The sequence below is a fragment of the Prosopis cineraria genome, unplaced genomic scaffold (assembly GCF_029017545.1).
Source record: "Prosopis cineraria cultivar Desert tree isolate PC_DT_omini unplaced genomic scaffold, ASM2901754v1 PC12, whole genome shotgun sequence".
NCBI classification, from domain to species: domain Eukaryota; kingdom Viridiplantae; phylum Streptophyta; class Magnoliopsida; order Fabales; family Fabaceae; genus Prosopis; species Prosopis cineraria.
Window position 1 is genome coordinate 1,368,093 of NW_026555343.1, and position 19,252 is coordinate 1,387,344.

Consider the following 19,252-nt stretch of genomic DNA (forward strand, 5'->3'; position numbering starts at 1 on the left):
TGGGAGTACGGCAGTCTCGTCCAATAACTATAAAAGCATGAACAACGAGGGGGCACCGCACTCGGAGCCGTCCCTTTCTCTCAAATCAAAATCAAACGGCCCTCCTTTCTTTTTCACTTCAATTCTAATATTTTTCAGTCGGCCAAAACCCCTCACATATTTAATATTTATTTTCATATTACACCAACTCTACATTTTTTTTAAAAAATTTAAACACAAAAATATACTTAAAAATGCATATTGAAACTGTTTCAAGAAAGAAAGGTAGGTATAGATTGCAAAATTTGAGGAAGATTTTTTCCTACATGTACTGCCAGTTTAAAATATTATTATTGTATATCTATATTCTATTATTTATCAGAATTATATATATATATATATATATTATTTATAAATATTATCTATAAAGTCTTAATTTTAAATTAGAAAGAAAAGAATTTTTTTAATTAACAATTCAAAAAAAGGTATTTCTTAATGAAAGGAAATGGTAAATATAATAATTACTATTTCTTTTGATGATTAATTATTATTTAATGACCTATATGAAATCTCACATTTAAAATCAAATGAGCCAGCCACAAATACAAATATGATGGCATGATCGATATTCAATCATCATCATCCTCATCATCATCATCATCATCATCATATGTATGTATTTTAAAGAAGTCAATGGCTTATAAATAGTGATAACACATGATAGATTTACTTCGGATTGAGGATTGGTTGATTCAATTGTTCAATAAAATTAAATTAACTTATTTTAAAATCTCAAGTTTGACTCATGTGATATAAGATTGTGTTAAATAAATATGTCAAAGGTATTTTTGAGACATTCGTGAAGTTGTTGCTGATAATAATAATCTTACATAATGGAAATTCAAATTAGATTCGGCGGAAGGTCGTAATACTTTCAAATTTTTTCAGAACACAGAACAATGAAAAAAATATAATTTAATTACCTTGGGTTGTGTGCTTTGTTTGTTTGTATTTTTTTTTAACAGAATTTGCTTGCATTTCATTTATTAAAATTTACATTTTATCTTGTAATTTGTCAGATTAGTGGGTTCCAGTTCCACCCTGATAAAGATCGTGCAAGCTAAGTGAGAAAGACACGTTACACTATTCACAAAAGCTTTGATTTAAAAAACACTGCTCATGCAACCCACGGGTCATAACAAGAACAAGTGTACCCATTTGGCAATCCAATTTATGGCAATCATGATTGTCTCTAACAGACACGTGTATCTATGAATTAAAAAAATGAAATTAAAATGATTGACATCATGGAGGTATTTTTTTTCTCTTAAATCAGAGGAGTAAACTTAACAGCATGAGATTATAAGAAAGATCGAGCTCACAATCTTTTACATACAAAAGAACAAGGTTGCACGTTATAATTAGACTAAGATGAGTTTATTGGCCACGGAGGCACTTTGAGTTGGGGGAGAGTGATCCGGGCATGGTGACGTGTGACTAGGCACACGAGCAAATCAATTTTCTCACGGCGCCGAAAATACATGCCATCGACAAGCCTCCCTCCCTCTTCCATTCTCCTTATAAATGCCCCCTTCCTTCTCCTCCTCATCACACACACAAACCTATCTTACAACTTAATTCCCTCCCTCCCTCTCTTTCTCTAATCAATACATTCTTCATCATGGCTTGCCAAACATGGCCTGAGCCTGTCATCCGAGTCCAGACCTTGGCCGACAGTGGCTTAACCGCCATCCCCAAGCGTTTCATCTCTCAGACTCCTTCCTCCACCTTCCTCCATCACACTGCTTCTCCTCCTTCTTTCTCACATGATCTTAATATTCCTGTCATTGACCTCGCCGGAGACCCCGGGGAGATGCTTCGCCTCGTCGGCCAGGCTTGCCGCGACTGGGGCTTCTTTCAGGTGGTCAACCACGGCGTGAGGCCGGACCTGATGAGGAGCGCCAGGGCGGTGTGGCGGGAGTTCTTCAACCAGACGCCGGAGGCCAAGGAGAAGTTCGCCAACTCTCCGACCACTTACGAGGGGTACGGCAGCCGCTTGGGAGTCCAAAAGGATGCCATTTTGGATTGGAGCGACTACTTCTTCCTCCATTTCATGCCTGCTTCTCTTCGCAACAGAGCCAACTGGCCTGCTCTTCCGCCGTCTCTTAGGTACTGTTCTATATAACTAAAATATAATCTTTATATTAACGTGAACTTCATTATTGCATATTTGTAGATAAAGATAAAAAAAAATATATTAGAGACGCGTCTTGGATTCCCCGCCTAAAGAAAAAAGATTAGGATAAACTATAAAGGGAAGATATTTGTATCAATATACACATCAACATGAAGGAGCTCGTTGAGCATATGGATCGATCAGTTTTGTTACAGATACATAATAACAGGCTCATTTCTACACGTGTTTGTGAGCCTTATCATCGTGTATCTATCTCTTTGAGTAAAACTATTTTAAAGATGTACTTCTTCCCATCTTATTTATAACTTATATTTTTATTAAAATTAAGAAAAATCTGAAAACTTATTAACTATATATCTAAAATCCATTAAAAATGTATAATTTTTCTTACCAATATTTAATGGGAATAAAAGAAAAATTTTATGATAAAAAGTTTATCTTATATTTTATAAATAAAATTAAATTTTTTCTTTCTCCTTGCCTTTTAAATAGGATGGGAGGTAATAAATTATAAGAAACTATTTTCTCTTCTATGCAAATCCATTTTTCCATTTTTCTCTATCTTCTCATATATTGCCGGTCCCACCTAATATGTGGGGCCCACTAGAATTCTCTCTCTTTTTAAAGTAAAAAGCTATTTGTTGGGATTATTTCTCTTGATAATCTTAAGGGCAAACTTTGCTTCTTTTTCATTTACCCACTTATTTCTCAATTAGGCAACAACATCACACCCACATATTTCTCCACAAGTCAACTTTTACGTCACAGCTAGCTAGTTAGTGGCTTGAATTTTTCTCGTTCTCCCTCACCTTTTGTTTTCTATTTTTTGATGAAGAATTTTCATCAAAGCACGTTAGGATTACGTTAAAGTTTTACGTAAAAAAATTAATTATTATAAAATTTATTAATAATTAATATAAGATAATTTATAACACATTGTGAACATATTGTAAATCACCTCATGTCAGTTATTAATAAATCTCGTAATGATTAATTAATTTTTTTATATAGGACATGTATGTAATTTTTTTTAATTCTTTCCACCAACTCCTTCTATCTTTATTGATGAAAAAAAACTGTATAATACAATTTAAAAAATTTGATTTATTATATTAATTATAAACTAAAAAATCTTTAATTAATTGTGTTCATCAAACTTTTATTAATTATTTTTTATGACTGTAAATGATAAAATTATGAGGGATAATTTAAAAAATTTATAATAAATGCTTATTACAAAATATTATTTTACTTGTATAAAAAAATAAATTAAAAATAATATTTTTTAAAAAAATAAAAACGGAGGGAGTAGTCAGAGATATGGTTGAGAGAGTTTAATAATATATATATTCGTCAAACTATGAAGAGTTCATTGTGTCCATTCCTTTATTGAGAAAATATAGTTGACATAGGCGAGCCTTTTGAGAAAATATAGTTGATAGTTAGCTGTGCTACTCTAAACCACATCACTCCCATAATTATATTATACCAAAAATAAAAAAGGAAAAATAGAAAAAGCAGCCTAATAGTGATATGTATTTTTTTGGCCGAAGATTTAGTTGTCAACGTATTTATTACATATATTTAAATAATTCATGCCTAATTTTATTTATTTATTTTCAATAGATTCAACTTCACTCAAACCTTTTTCTTAACGCAAACTCCCTCCTAAGGCCTAACTACAATATATATCATTAGTAATTAATTTACGTTTTATAAAAAAATGTTAGTTGAAATTCTATTTTCTTAAAAAATACCCCCATCTTTATATTTATGCCTTTAAATTTTTCTAAAACATGTATATAGTTTTTAAATGTGGAGCATTTAAAGATAAGAAATATAAAAAAAGTAAATTTATATATAGTAAAAATGTATAAAACTTATTCAATACCCCACATTTTTTAATTAAGAGGTGCTTCTAAAAAGAGATTTATATTGTAGTTTGGAAGAAGTATATATAGCACTTATTAGAACGGCATTTTAGGTTCAAATTAATAGTGGTAGGGAAGGGGGATTAGTCACAACGCACAAGTGCGGAAATTTCAAAAGCTTTTTGGACCCGTCAATTTGGAAGGCGCTTGAAACCATGTTGCACATGAGGACGACCTACCTTTTCATTGTTAGAATATGATGTTCCTAAAAGCTTTTCTTCTGTATTTTTTTACTTTTCTTTTTGAAAAGAAACAACTAAGTCCTCTGTTGCTTAAATAGATCCTGATCCAATTCCCAAAAGTAGCAGCAGTAAGTGTAACTTATGTAATATTTTGATTTTTTATTTGATTTAGATTTTTTTATTTTTGATAGTATTTTTATAAAAAATTAAAATAAATCAATATGTCAATGTGAATATAAAATATAAAATCTAGTGCCAAATTGTTATTTGTAACTCATAAAGATCGCATTGCTCATCCTTCAGATTGCATATAATGTACTGTACACCATTAGATAGTAGATACTATATATGTGTATCGTGCTTTTTTACTTTTTGATATATACTGACAATAGAGGGACCGAACTCATTTCTTCACGAGTTGGAAGATTCAACTTTGGAATTCTGAAAGTCTACCTACCAATGACGTGGTGCCAAGTATTGAAAATACAATCCCATGCAAAACGTGGTGACAAAAAGAAAAATTGATTATCAGCACGAAAAACATCAGCTTGCGAACAAAAGCAGGTCAAATAACCAACAGGATTCATTAAGGAGAATTACTTAAAACATCAATTACCAATTCTGTAAATATTGATGGCCAGAGTTTGTATAGTTTTAATTTAAATCTTGCCTTACCCATCCATGTTTTATATCTGATGAGTAATTCATGTGTTGGTCTGTGCATCACATTTATATGTGGCTGCCCTTTATGATGAAGAAAGTGTAAAAACAGTGTCCAAATAAAGCATACAAAAAGCAGATGTTAGTCTATGTGTAGACAAGAGATTGTCAAAAGAAGACAAACCCAAGTACCCAACCATTATCATTATTTTTTTAATTACTACTCTAATTCTTTTCATTTTTATTATCAGTCAACTCTCTGAACATGTTTGTGAATTAATTGATTAATATTTATCTAAATCAATAAATGGTTTGTTTTTTTTTTCTTGGTGTGGTGAAGGGAAGTGGTTGATGAATATGGAGAGGAAGTGGTGAAGCTAGGAGGAAGGATACTGAAGATAATGTCAAGGAATCTAGGGTTGCAGGAAGATTATCTTCTAAATGCATTTGGAGGAGAAGAAGGGATTGGTGGTTGCTTGAGGGTCAATTTCTATCCAAAGTGCCCACAACCTGATCTCACACTTGGCATCTCACCACATTCTGATCCCGGAGGTCTGACTATTCTGCTTCCTGATGATCATGTCTCCGGCCTCCAAGTCCTCAAAGACGATCGTTGGATCTCCGTTAAACCTCTTCCTGATGCCTTCATTATCAACCTCGGCGACCAACTTCAGGTCTCTCCCTCTCTCCACATCCCCTGAATGTTCATATGCTTTGAGCGGACTCTAATAACTGAGTTGTATTGTCACACACACACACACACACACACACACACACTCTGATATTGATGTAGATGTGTAATTATGTGCAGATTGTGAGCAATGAAATATACAAGAGTGTGGAGCATAAGGTGGTGGTGAACTCACAGACTGACAGAGTGTCGCTGGCTTTCTTCTATAACCCAAAGAGTGATGCAGTAATCGAGCCAGCCAAGGAGCTTCTGACAGAGGAAAGGCCACCTCTCTATCGTCCCATGACTTTCGATCAATACAGAGTCTTCGTTAGGACCAAAGGACTTTGTGGCAAATCTCAAGTTCAGTCTTTAAATCACTACAATAATTAAGTAAATGTAATAATTCCATCATGTCTATCTTTATATATCCCATTAATAATGAAATAACCTTTCTCTCTTCCACCCAGTCAAATTATATTGCTATGCTGGGTCACTTTTTTATGATATCTGCGAGTAAACAATTGTCTTCTATATGTTCCATAAATTAATGGACACTAGCTACTCTTCTGGCCCTATTTATAGGGCAAAAAATGAAAATTAATTATGGTTCTATTTATAGGGCTATTTTCTATATATTCACCTTTACTTTTTAATTTGTCTTTATTAAATACTAGAAAAAATTATTAAAAATAATTCTTTTTGTCCTTATTAGAGGGTATAGGAAGAAACTTATTAAATTTTAAAATAGAGTAAATGAGGTTTAAAATTTTTTAAAATTCTAGTAAAATATATTAAAAGTAATTTATAAATAGGATTAGAGAGAGTACATAATATGCATGTTTAATACAATAAGTTTTAAAAATTTTAATACACAGATGGCTATATATAATTATATATATAATAAACTAATGGAGATCATAAATAAAAAAATAATAGTAAAACGAAAAGTGACATACTTTTCCATTATTGCTGGTCAATCAAAGGAAGAAAATCCACAGTGGAGAGTGGGAATTGAGAGGGATGATACAGTACTGTGGTGCAGAATACCTTAACAAAAGCTTCATGTCTGCATGTGATAGTGAAGGAAAATATAGAGCATGTGACAAAAAATTGAGCAATAAGAACGACATAAAAAGACGCACAAAGTTAAATAGTGGGGCTTTGAGGTGTCGCTTCACGCCAAAGTGCAAACAATAAAGTGCAATGTACATTAAATGTTTTTTCTATCATATATATATATATATATATATATAGCTCATACCACTTTTCCTTTTTTTTCTTTTATTTTCTAGTAATAAAATGTAAAACACATGGTGGACCAATTATAAAGTTAAACAACTCATGTGGTACTCCAACATCTCTAGTGATATATATAAGGGCTTGTTTGGTTAAATTCCTAGCTTTTCTGATATTGGAATAATGTAGTGCAATGTTAATTGCCATAAGAGAAATTTTACTTTCTCCATCTTAAATTATAAGGCACTTATGAATGAGTTTTTCTATCTTAAAATATAAAACACTTTAAGTATATTAAAGTTTCATTAAATGCATCAATTTTTATGCTTTCCTTTCTCTCCTTATAATTAATTTTTGTCCATTCTCTTTTCAATAGATTAAATTATAGGTATTTTTTAAAAGTTTATATTTTTGTTTTGAAAAGATAAAGTTATCAAGTACATTTAATGAAATTTATTGGTATGTATAATTTTACTTAAAATGTCTTATAACTTAAGACGAAGGGAGTACTTTTCTAAATAAAGAATGAAATTAAAATTTATGAAAAGTTTATTTCCTCCATCATCGATCTACTTGCACCTTCAAACCATACTCATCAGAACACAATATTATTCAACATGGCCGAGTTTAATCAAACAACACAGTTAACATTAATCATCATATATAGCCCCCTTTGAACAAAAGATTAAACAGAGATCAAGAAAATAAGAAAAAAACAATTGAAGCATATGGAACTAGCTAGACCGATGTTGTGTCAGATCACTAGAGAAGAATGGTGCATTTTAGAAGTTACGATGGCTTTTGAGAAGGAAAGTGACGAAGAACGATGAAGCAGTTGAAAAGCTAGGGTAAAATAATATGTGAGGGGTGCATGAATAATTTTTTGGATTGCAATGGATTCATATATATAGTCCCCTACGTAACTACTTAAGAATATGATCAAATGCCACTCTTTTGTTAATCATCATGATTGCCATTACAGTAGTGGTAACCCACAACTGAATCAGATGGACCCTAAATGTCGTTTAAATTTATCAAGAAATCAAATCTTTTACATTCATGTATTCATAGATTCAGAAGTGACACTTGTGTGAAAGGTTTATAGTTTATACCTCGCATCTTGATCATTTCATCATAAATGTAGAGGATATCCAAATTAAAGATCTCATTCTTCTTTTCTCTCAAGAAGATACAAGAAAAAAGGTTCACCACCAAAAATTTAAAAAAAGCGTTTGCTCAAGGGGCATTTTTATTCGTCATTGTCAGCGTTTTAAAATGCCTTGGGTGACAATTCCGGCGCTTTTTCAAAAACGCCATCTAAACTTTTTCGAGACAACATATGCGCCATTTTTCAGAAACGTTGAACTTGTCAAAAAAATTCAGACGGCAGCATTTTTGTTGTGAAAAACACCTCCACAGGGGGGGGGGGGCGTTCTAGAAGTGCCTCTGTCTTTGGGAGTGTTTCCAGGAAACCCTCTCAAAGATCTGACAATTTCTGCTGGAAAGAGACTTGAGTGGAGAGGAGAAATGACACAATTTAAAATAAAATGAAAAAGATATATACAGACTTAAAACTTGCAATAGAAATGTTTTTTTTTTTTTTGAAAAACACCTCCACTAGAATAGAAACACCTCCAGTGGAGGCCTTTATGAAATGCCTCCGCTGGAGACGTTTATGAAACGCCAACTTAAATGCTGCCAATGTTGACATTGAAATAAACGCTGCAGAAAAATGCTGCTGGTGCATTGATTTTTTTGTAGTGGTTGTTGATTATCGATGAACTTCACTGCAGGGTCAGTGTACATTCTAAACAAAAATTATACACTTTTTTTTATGCAAAATAGGAAAAAGGTTTTGTGTATTTAAACTTACTATACATAATGATTGACGAACAATATGTTAATTACATATTTTTCCATACATGAATAGACATGAAGAAATATATAAGATCATGGCGGATAAGTGATCATGGACATGCCGCATGTGATGCTCCTTAGCTCTCTCACCGTGTACGGACTCGCTCTAAGCTAATATATATGTATCTTCATACTTCTCATTTTTCTTTAATTTCTCCGTAATCTGATGCTATGGCCTACGTAAAGCAAACCAAAAAAGAAAAAAACAGAGAGAGAGAGAAGATGCATACAAGTGATCTCAACAGATTATAAGTCAAAACATTAATGTATTTTACTTACATACATACGTATTATTAAGTTCAATGTAATTCATATATGTTGTGAGAATTTCTCACTTCTTCCATTATTTGACGTCAGGCCTACTCACACTTGAGATTCAATTCCAATATACGAGTGGAAATATCATATAGTGAGTAGTTGTGGGACTAACATAGCACGTTTTTAATGACAATGAACCCACCACACCACAGCATACCAATCCAGCCATTCACCTTAATTCCTCAATCTGTAACGTCACTCGTTTCAGAAAGCATATGATATCAGAACAATGATATCCCTATCCCCCATGTGCTGTCAAATCGAAAAGCACATCCTGCAAAATTAATTATATGTGTGTATAAATAAATGAATTGAAGGGTCAAATTATATTTTTATAATTAATGAAAGAAATATCCGATATAATTTGGGAAAAAGTTGATGAAAAATATAAAAGGATTTAGAGAATTGGGATAAATTTGCTACAAACACATGCATGAGCTTATATACCGATGAGGAATTAGGATTTAATTTTGTATATATGTGTCATCTGAAACTTGAGGAATGAGTCATAATTAATGATTATTATATATATATATAGGTAAATTTATAGAAGACATTGATTTTATTGATTTTATATCATATACTGATGTACTGATATTTATAATATCTTCTGTTATAGAATATATGATGCTTCCACATATATCAACAATTCTTAATTAATATATTCTAATAATCAAGCTCAAACTTTTATTGTCATCAGAAAGCATTATAGAATGTTACATGAAGCTTTCCTTCTTCTGCCGTAGGTCCTTCAAGCAAACACGTCCCAAATATACAAAGTAAACACTAATAATCATATCATAATTAACGTGTGTGTATTATGTATTTCCCTCCTTTATTTGATTCATTTAACAACGATATTTATTCCAACAACACAAAATTCTCACAACAAGAAGCTTGGAACCAAGGTGATTGACATGAAAATGAAGCTTCGAGCCGATTCCAAGGAAGTAGATCCCAGTTTTGGTTGCAGAATTCCGGAGTGGGTGATGATGATGTTGATGAAGAACCAGCAAGCTCCAAACTTGCAGGGAAATTAACCCTAATGGTGTCATCTTTATTGACTCTTTGCTTTTTGTGTGTGACAACGTTGGACCCACTGCGCTTGGAATAATAATCATCAGATTCCTCAGAAAGACACGGCATTGGTGTGGCTGTAGGTGCAGTATTCTGATGCTTCCCAGAAGGTTTTCTTGAGATTGTTGAGTTTTGATAACTTTGTCCCAGTCTCTCCAAGTACTTCCCTTGAGCTTCCATTTTTAGCTTCAAGCTCCTTTGAACCTTTCAATTCCATTTCAATCAAACAATATTTTCAGTGCCTGGCTAGTTTGTTATTTTTCTAAAAAAAATTAATTTCCATTAGGAACTCATCTACTGTTATTTAAACTGTTTTTTTTTTTTCAGTTGATCTATTAAAAGATTCATATCCTAAAAACTCATGCATGTTATAAAAGTTTCAAATATTATGTATGATTAAAATTAAAATACCGAAAAGATTTAATATAAAAATTGAATTAATTTGCAAATTTATTAATTACGAAAATTAAATGTACCTCTAGGTGGTCGCTCAAGCCTTTTTGCACTTCCATTTGCAATTGTAGAGCTTCCTTGAGCTGAAGCGTGCTGCTTGTATATTAATTAAATATTACCATGAACAAGCAAAAATAATTAAATATTAATATTAATATTACATAAGTCAGCTATATATTCCGAATAATTGACAATAGCATATAAAATTATGAAGAATGAATCGTTGACTCACCTCAATGTGCTGAAATTAGGCAGTATGTCCGATAGACTTCTTCTCTCAAGCTTACTTCCTTTACAAAAAAAATTACAGATCACTAATTAATAATCAAAGAATTAATTAATTGGTTTATGAAATAAAAATTTTTAAATATGTCACAGCCCAATTTCTCCAACCTTTTTTTTTTGGACAACAATATTTTAAGAACTTACTAGTAGCAGATTCTGGAATCAACTTGTTAATCCTGTATTTCTGAAGAAATTAAAAACAAAGCTTGTTAATTTAATCATTAATTAAGTATAGTTGAAGAATTCATAATCTGGAGTCTAATTAAGAGAACCTGCAAGTGGCTTTTGACGTGATAAACAGTGATTCCAGATACCCCCATACTCGTTATCTCCTTCACTATACTCTTTGGTGTTGCTCCTGCAAACCCGAATTCACACAATAATGTTAAACCAAGAAGATGAAGGCAGAGAAATTAATTAAGCAGGAAAATATATTAATTCTGGGAAATAATTAATTAATATTATTAACAAGGTATATATGTAGTAAATACATAAATGTACGTACTATCAGGGCCACCAAGTCTATTGACGGCTTCAACGAAGAGGTCATGGAGTTGCTGAGTCCAACGAAGACGTTCTTTTGCAGTGCCGTCTGCTGAAGAGCGATTACTGGAAGCCATAGCTTCCGATGATATTATTGGGGCGAGGGGCTCTAACTATGAGAACCCAACCATGGATATATCGACTTGCAGGCATTATAGAGAGAGAGAGACAATGAAAGGACAAAAACACACAAGTAATCTAGTAGGGTTGGCGATGCCCACAATGAATTCCTTAATTATGATTCTGCCCACTGTCTTTAGTTCTTTGCCAACTGGCTGCATGCTCTTAATAATATCTGAGAAAGTTAAGTTAGGGGGAATGACATGAAATATACAAATCACAAATAGATATTTCTCGAGATGTAATAATTAATATTTTCTGGTCACCCTTGAGACTTGTTTTGAATGTTTTAATGTGAAAAGAGCCTTCTAAAAATAAAAGAAGATGGCCAACAAAACTTGTAATTTGCTAGTTCGTTCTAATCTTCAAAGAAAATCAGTCCTTTTTTTTTTTGTAAGAAAGTAGTAATTAACTTTTATTTGTTAGATTTTACTGATAAATTTTAAAACAAGAGCAAATATATCATTTCACAAAAATGCCATGCAAGTCTCCATGGGCTAGAAAATAGTTATCACATTTTGTTGTACCTAATTATCATTTATATATTTTAAAAGTACATTTCTATCATTTTCCTATTAAGTTAACATAGAATTTATTTTTTTCATTTCATCATCTAGTATCCTAAGAAACCTAGGTGTATTACCACCACGCCTTTAAACTAATCAAAACCCCTGCTATGTGGAGTGCTATTATCAATAACAACTTCCCGAGATATTCAATGATACTTTTAACATATTTATTCATGCCACTACTTATCCCAAGATTTCACCTTGAGCTTTCAAAATAAACTCATTCAATTATTTTGATTAGTTGAACTAAACATCCCTTGATAGTTAACATAAAATTATCAGGATAATATAATTTTTAAGCTCTAAATTTACTTTAATGATTGATTTAGTCTCTAACTTTTTACTGAGTATGACTCATATATTGTAATTTGTTGTGTTGAGAAATTATAGAAATTATGTTACAATGAGTTAAAAAATTGTAAGGATCAAGTTGTTTTAATTAAGTTAAGAAATTATAAGAATTGAGTTATTTTGATTCAAAATTTAAGGACTAGTTTGATAGTCGAGAAAAAATTTAGGGATTAAAAATTATACTAAATACAAAATAATAGTGTTTTATGTTTAAAATTTTCCTCAAAATTAAAACTACTTAAATTCTGCAAACGAGTACTCGTGGGTCTCTACCAAGATTTTATTTGGCGACCTCGTAGAGGACACTAGTCAATATCCCATTTTGAGAGTGAACAAAATGAAAAACAAAATTAAAAAATTGAAATAAATAAAAGGGAAGATGGAGAAGGCAAGACGTTTAAGTTTTAATGAAAAGGTAACAAATAATTTGTTTTGCTAATCTATATTTCTAAATATAAAAAAATTGTTTACATATTTTAAACTATACTCGACAAGTCATACATATAAAGCAAAAAAAAAAAAAAAAATCTTGCTAGATAGTTCGCTGGTCAACCTAAATTTCTATACCTCGGATTTTGGTGTTTCTCCTTTCGTGCTGTGTTGCATTATTGTCATTGTTTCCTCAACAACATCGGATTTAGATCCCGGTAGGTGGTATTTGAAGTGAAGGACACGTTATGGTACATTTCCTTTGACGTTTTTGTTTAAAACTGCAATTTAGAACTATAAATTATTCTCATCAACTTCGTAGTCACACGAATTTGTAATTGTCATCTGCTATAACCAGTCCACATCTTAATACACTTTGCCAAACAAAAGGTTAAAACCATGGTTTCCTTACAGGTCAGGGGATTGTGAATTTGATGACGTAGACAGACAAAAGAAACATTTTCAATATCTTGAGGAATAAGCAAAAGTTCAACAATTCTTACAGTACTTTTGGAGTATGTTCATTTATCTCAGGATTAGTTTGGATTGGACAAACAAAATACCATTTTCAAATTACAATATAAGCCATTTTTTAAAATTCTCTTTGATTCAAAATATAAGATATTGGATAAATTTTATTTGTTTTTAACATTTATATCCTTGCTTTAATGAAATTAATAAGGGCATAAATGAAAAGATGTAAATATTTTTAAGAAAATAAAGATATCAACCAACTTTTTTTGGAAAACATAAATTAGTTAGTACCGACTTAAATTTTGAGCCAAAAGGAATATAACATAAAAATAAAATTAAACTTACTCAACGGTCTTAGATTTAAGCTTGTTTAAATAACTTCGCTGTCCTTGTGGTTCAATTTAGCTTTGACTCAAATTCGTTGGAGTATAGTGTGATTTTTTTTTTTAAAAAAAAAAAGGAACACGCACACACATTTCTCATGACATTCACGTTTTCTTCTATTTTGTTTCACATGCCATAATCTCTCGAGTGCCCAATTTGAAATGGTTAAAATCATCAGCCTGTTGCTCTCCAAAACATTACCTCTCAACGTCAACGAATGAGCATAATTTGCTAGCCAGTCTCCTTCCTTTATACTCATGTTCATATCTAAAATACCATTGATCACTGAAGAACATAAATTGAAGGGAAAATTTTAAATAAGAACTATAGATATGTGACTTACTTATTAGTGGGTTCCAAAAAATTTTAAAACTTTAATTCAGTTCATGGGATAAAAGTAAAAAATAATTTTAATTGTAAAAAGATCAAAGTACCCTTTATTTATTATGCAGAATTACTAACTGTTAATTTTTTTATTTCACTTGTTAATTTACTAATATGAGTTGTAAATTATATGAATTCATATGACAATAATTATATAAAATTTGATATCAGTTGTTTAATTATAGGCAGCAACATCAGTTATTAAATTACTAACTTTACTTATAAATTTGTTGACATTAATTATAAATTACTGATAAATCTTGTAATTTACTAACACCAATTGTAAATTACTGATAGGTCTTGTAACTTACAACTAATATTAATAAATTAATAAATAAAGTTAGTAAATTAACAGCTAATGTTATTGCTTTTCTGACAAATGAATGTAATCACAAATAATATTGATAAATTAACATATAAAGTAAGAAAATTAACAATTAATGATTTTACATAACAAGTGAAGAATACTTTATCTTTTATAATTGAAATTATTTTTTACTTTTATTCCCATGAATTGCATTGAAATTTTCAAAAAAATTTTAAATCCACAAATAATTAAATCACATCCCTTATCCTTATTTGAAATTCTCCCTAAATTGAATCTCATATATTTGTCTTCATCAAATTTATACTACCAATCTCTTTCAGGTTGAGATGGCTTCAAAGTGAAGTCTTGTAAAATACCTTCCTCAATCTTTTGCCTATGATAATTAATGATATAATAAGAAAGCCAATCTATATGGAAGAATTAACTTGGAAAGTGCTATCCAGTGTTCAAAGAATCCAAAGTCCACCAAATTAGAATGTATCACAATCTATTCTATGGTGTAAATAACATACATTACTAAATTGTCTCACTGAAGTCAGACTAAATCCCTCAGAAACTACACGTTAAACATAGTGGTATATCTGTTACGCGCCCTTTCGTAAGAAATATAGCAATAATACAAAATATTGTCAGCCTCTAACAACGTTTTAGTTGCCTAGGGCCTACCTCGCCTCATGCTACATGATGGGCATTTGTATTGTTTTATGCTCTCAGCCTTTGCAGGAGTAATTTTCACGCATTTCCCGTGGAACCATCTCTCGCAGATATCACAGCCAATCCAAAATTCATCTGCATTATAATTTCCACCACAGCTACCGCAAAGGGTTTCGCTATGCTCATCTTCATCCTCCTCGTAACCTTCATCGGAAAACTTTGGGTTGTTTTTCACTTGCCCGTCACTTGATCTCTGAGGATAAAGGAAGAAGTTTGCATCATGCAGGAAAAATACAGAGTTAAATGCAATTTTCAAGTGTTTTCTATCAGCTTTTACAATTAAAATATATATATGCGTACTATTTTCCAACTCAGGAATACGCGATTACACACGAAGGTTTTTTTTTTTTTTCCCGAATATCATATTTGTATATTAATGAAACACCCAGTGGCAAATATTTAAAGAATTGCATCTGTGCTTTTCCCACCACCAGAATCTTGATTCATAGCCTTAAAATCAAATACTTCAACAGACACCATGTTTGTTTTAAAAGCAGCTTTTGCAAATCATCAGCAATAACACATTGAGCCTCTGAGTATTTCTTTTGATTCTAGGCGAGGGCATAAAGCTCAGAAACGGAATAAACATTAGACAAGGTCAGGGATCACGATCCTGATGTCATCAAACAAAAGCAAATGGCTAACCCCCAAAGGAGATTCATGAATATTTGGAGGGTATATCCCCTAAAGGCTCATCTTAACTCCCAAGGGCGTTATAAATGAGCCTTTTGAGTAATGATCCAACTAACCTTGATGCTGCCCCGAGATTTGCTACCACTGTCCACAGTGGGCTTGTCCTTTAATGGTTTCCTTTCAGTTACAACTTCAAAAACAGTGGGAAGATCATTGATCAAGCTGAATAACCGTTTCCTGCCATAAAGAACTAGTGTAACTATTAACAGAAAGAACCATATGATATGTTGTAGTAAGACGTTATCATGTCACAACGCCAGACATATCGCATCTATTGACATCCCTTCCAATAGCATTAGTTTGTGAGTAAAGAGGAAGGCGATCTATAGTCAAAAAGATAGGAACAACCTGAGAAACAGAGTAGTGCGTATATGATCTAAAATACAAATGATAAGTCAAATTAAACGGCATATCCTTCTCTCAGGTACTTTAAGCGGCTTGAAACCCCTATATAACACTTAACCCCAAGAACTAAAAATCTAGAATAAATGGACGCCTTAAAAACATTTCATCCTTATATAAGAGAATTTGTATTCTCCCCCTCAAGAACACTCTCAACTCAATCGTCCCACACAATTTCTGTCCGTGAATATTTGCCAATAGCTGTTTCATTTATTCATTGGGAAGTGGAAACAACTGAAGATTATACAATATATCTAAAACCAACTCACAGAGATCAAATATTCATTATTGAATACTTTTCGAAAGAAAAACTAAAATTGTTAATGTCAATGTGTTTCATAGAGTTAGCAATTAAAGAAAGCCCCAAACACATAGAGGCCGTTGGAGGATTTGACCAGTCACCATGGCACCATTCCTGCTCTTGTCACTTAACCGAGCACTCAAATAGTTAAGTTTGTAAAGGGACCTCTATGATGTTGCAGGTAAAATAAAATTATCTTAAGAGACCTTTTGCAGCCCCAATTTAAGAGACTTACTGAGACATTAATCATGATTATATTAATTCATGCTGACCAACAACCCTGACTATAACCCATAACTCCAACATGCCATAGGATGTTTGAGCATGTCTTTGACAGAAACAAAACCACAATCCACTGGAATCGTCACCACATATATACAACTCCATCAACGTTAGACAGTACCTTTCATTGCGGTTCAGACGGGCTCCAAGATAAAAGGCCACAGAAAGCAACCATGAATCACTGTGGACAGCAACCAGAGAAAGCCAATCCCGGCGATGCATGCCATCTCTAGCAAAATTGATTCCAAGAGCTGGCTCAGGAAGCTCAGGGGGAACTTCCTCTGCTGGCAGAGTTACTTCCCAGGTTTCATTTGGATGTCCATAAAGGCACAAGTTCTCCTTATCTTAAGCAAACGAATAATTTAAATTTTAATGGGGAACATGACAGTATGCAAACATTAAACCGAAAGAACTAACAGAGCATTATGGCAGGGCTTCAATATCTTAGAAAAGAGATTGAAAAGAAAAGCAACAAAAACTGCAATTCTTTTTTCTATTCACCAAAACATTCTTCACTGAGTCGAGCAGAAACTCAAGGAAATTAGTTTAAACAATCCTTTCATGTCTAATTCTGTGTTTCAGCCAGGAAATTCAAAAAAGGAACTTGTACATAGCCCTCTAATGAGAACTGTAATGTCATAGAGCAAATCGAAGCTTAGTCAAATTTGAACACTTTCAGGAGTGCACAGGAGAGGAGGCATGCAGAACTTTGGCATTTTTTCCCCTAAAAAACAATCGATTTCCTCAAATCATCCAGGAGAGAAAATCAATTCTAATATAATTCCAAGTAAGTATAATTCACACAGAAACGAGCAACATGATAACTGAATTAGTAAATAAAAGATGTAACGAAACTAAATGAAAAACTTCAGATTATCTACGTAAACAAAAAGGCATACAGATCCATAATTACGCGTTACCTGGATCGCAGAGCCCGTAAAATTCATCGACATCTGAGAAACGGAAGCAAAAGAAGGAAAATAACTTTAAGACTCACCACAGAGGAAATCAAACTGAAGAAATGAAATACAGAAACAAACAAAGAAAGAGAATAGAGTGCCTTGAGTTAAAGCACGAATGACCCCTGCTCTTCGAGCACTATAATCCTTGAAGATCTCCTCCACAGTGCGAGGACTAGAAGCCATTTCCATAACACGATGCAGAGATCTAAGCAAATCGATTCAAAATGAGTATACTAGCACAAATTGAATGTGGAAGAGGGATTCAAAGTAGTGAGAGGGTGCAGCGAGTACACCATGAGCATGGATCCAAGAGATCGTGAGGACACAGAAGTATATGCAAAAACGGTACAAGAAAAGCAACAGAGAATGGCGAGGCGGAGCCTGGTGTGTGTAATACATCATACAATCATTCTTTTCATTAAATTATACATTTACCCCCACATTTTGTTTGGAGTTTTAATTTGTCCTTAATATCTACGTACGTTGTTGGATTAGTCTTTCTATTTTTATTTTCTTGCAAAAATACCTTCTCTAACATATCTTCATCTCATGATCCCTTCAACAAGTAGTAGCTGCTCAAAAAGTGTATCAGGCAAAGTGAATATGAACATATAAACTATAAATATGTGAAGTATGTAAAAATCATGAAGTATGTATTGAAGGAGAATGCATAGCATTAGATCTTAAAATTTAGATTTCATTTATGTGTCTTATAATATAGATTTTGTTTTTTATGTGCCTTCTAATTTGACTTTTGTTTCATGTGTCTTGTAACTTGACTTTTGTTTTGTGTGTGTTGTAATTTGAATTTTATTTTAAAAAAACATAATCAATGATCATATAAGAATGTTTGTAATTGTAAAATTTGATGACGTTTATTCCTCAAGTCGTTGACAATATTAAATTATATGAATTATAAGGGTTGGGAGTACTAAAAAAATTATAGAAACTAAAAATAAATCTAGATAAAATTATAGGGATAAATGGTTATGTTTTTTCTTTATTTTATGTGTCTTATAATTTGAATTTTATAGACATGCCTTCTAATTTGAACTTTGTCCAAAATAGAAAAGGCTAGGAGGATGAAGTCTTGAAAGAAAAATCCCGTACATGAAATTTCAAATTATTTTTTACAATAAAAGTTTCTCCTATTCTTTTAAAAGCTTGCATCATTAATATTTTACTTTATACTTGCTTAAAAAAGAAAATTGTGCCTAAGCAAGAATATGAACATGATTCAATTTAAAATAAATCTCTCAAATTAAATACTTAAAGACTTTGATCTTTAGAATGTGTTTGGTTGGAGAGAGTGGGAAGACAGAACCTCCTTTTCATCATTTGGTTTGAAAAATTTGGAAGGAAGAAAATGGGAGATGACTTCTTTACTTCATTTGATTTGGAAACTTTG

The 19,252-nt window shown here is 32.1% G+C and overlaps 2 protein-coding genes and 1 pseudogene across 3 annotated transcripts; 1 reads left to right on the forward strand and 2 right to left on the reverse strand.

Moving 5' to 3' along the window:
- The first annotated feature begins 1,581 nt into the window (after positions 1–1,581).
- Positions 1,582–6,084, forward strand: LOC129287898 (jasmonate-induced oxygenase 2-like). Its single transcript, XM_054924167.1, has 3 exons — positions 1,582–2,148; positions 5,290–5,623; positions 5,761–6,084. The coding sequence occupies exons 1-3, from the start codon at positions 1,661–1,663 to the stop codon at positions 6,010–6,012; spliced, it is 1,074 nt and encodes a 357-aa protein (XP_054780142.1). The 5' UTR covers positions 1,582–1,660; the 3' UTR covers positions 6,013–6,084.
- A 3,892-nt stretch (positions 6,085–9,976) lies between these two features.
- On the reverse strand, positions 9,977–11,528 carry LOC129288254 (myb family transcription factor PHL7-like; annotated as a pseudogene).
- A 3,382-nt stretch (positions 11,529–14,910) lies between these two features.
- LOC129287932 (PHD finger protein ALFIN-LIKE 1-like) lies at positions 14,911–18,209 on the reverse strand. Of its 2 annotated transcripts, XM_054924219.1 has the most exons (6): positions 18,138–18,190; positions 17,943–18,049; positions 17,803–17,835; positions 17,004–17,226; positions 15,954–16,074; positions 14,911–15,397 (listed from the first exon to the last, which is right to left on the reverse strand). In XM_054924219.1, exons 2-6 carry the CDS (start codon positions 18,031–18,033, stop codon positions 15,146–15,148), a joined length of 720 nt encoding a protein of 239 aa, XP_054780194.1. In that variant the 5' UTR covers positions 18,034–18,049; positions 18,138–18,190; the 3' UTR covers positions 14,911–15,145. The 2 variants fall into 2 exon arrangements, with proteins under 2 accessions (XP_054780194.1, XP_054780193.1); XM_054924218.1 differs by having other exon boundaries at positions 17,943–18,209.
- Positions 18,210–19,252: the final 1,043 nt, after the last annotated feature.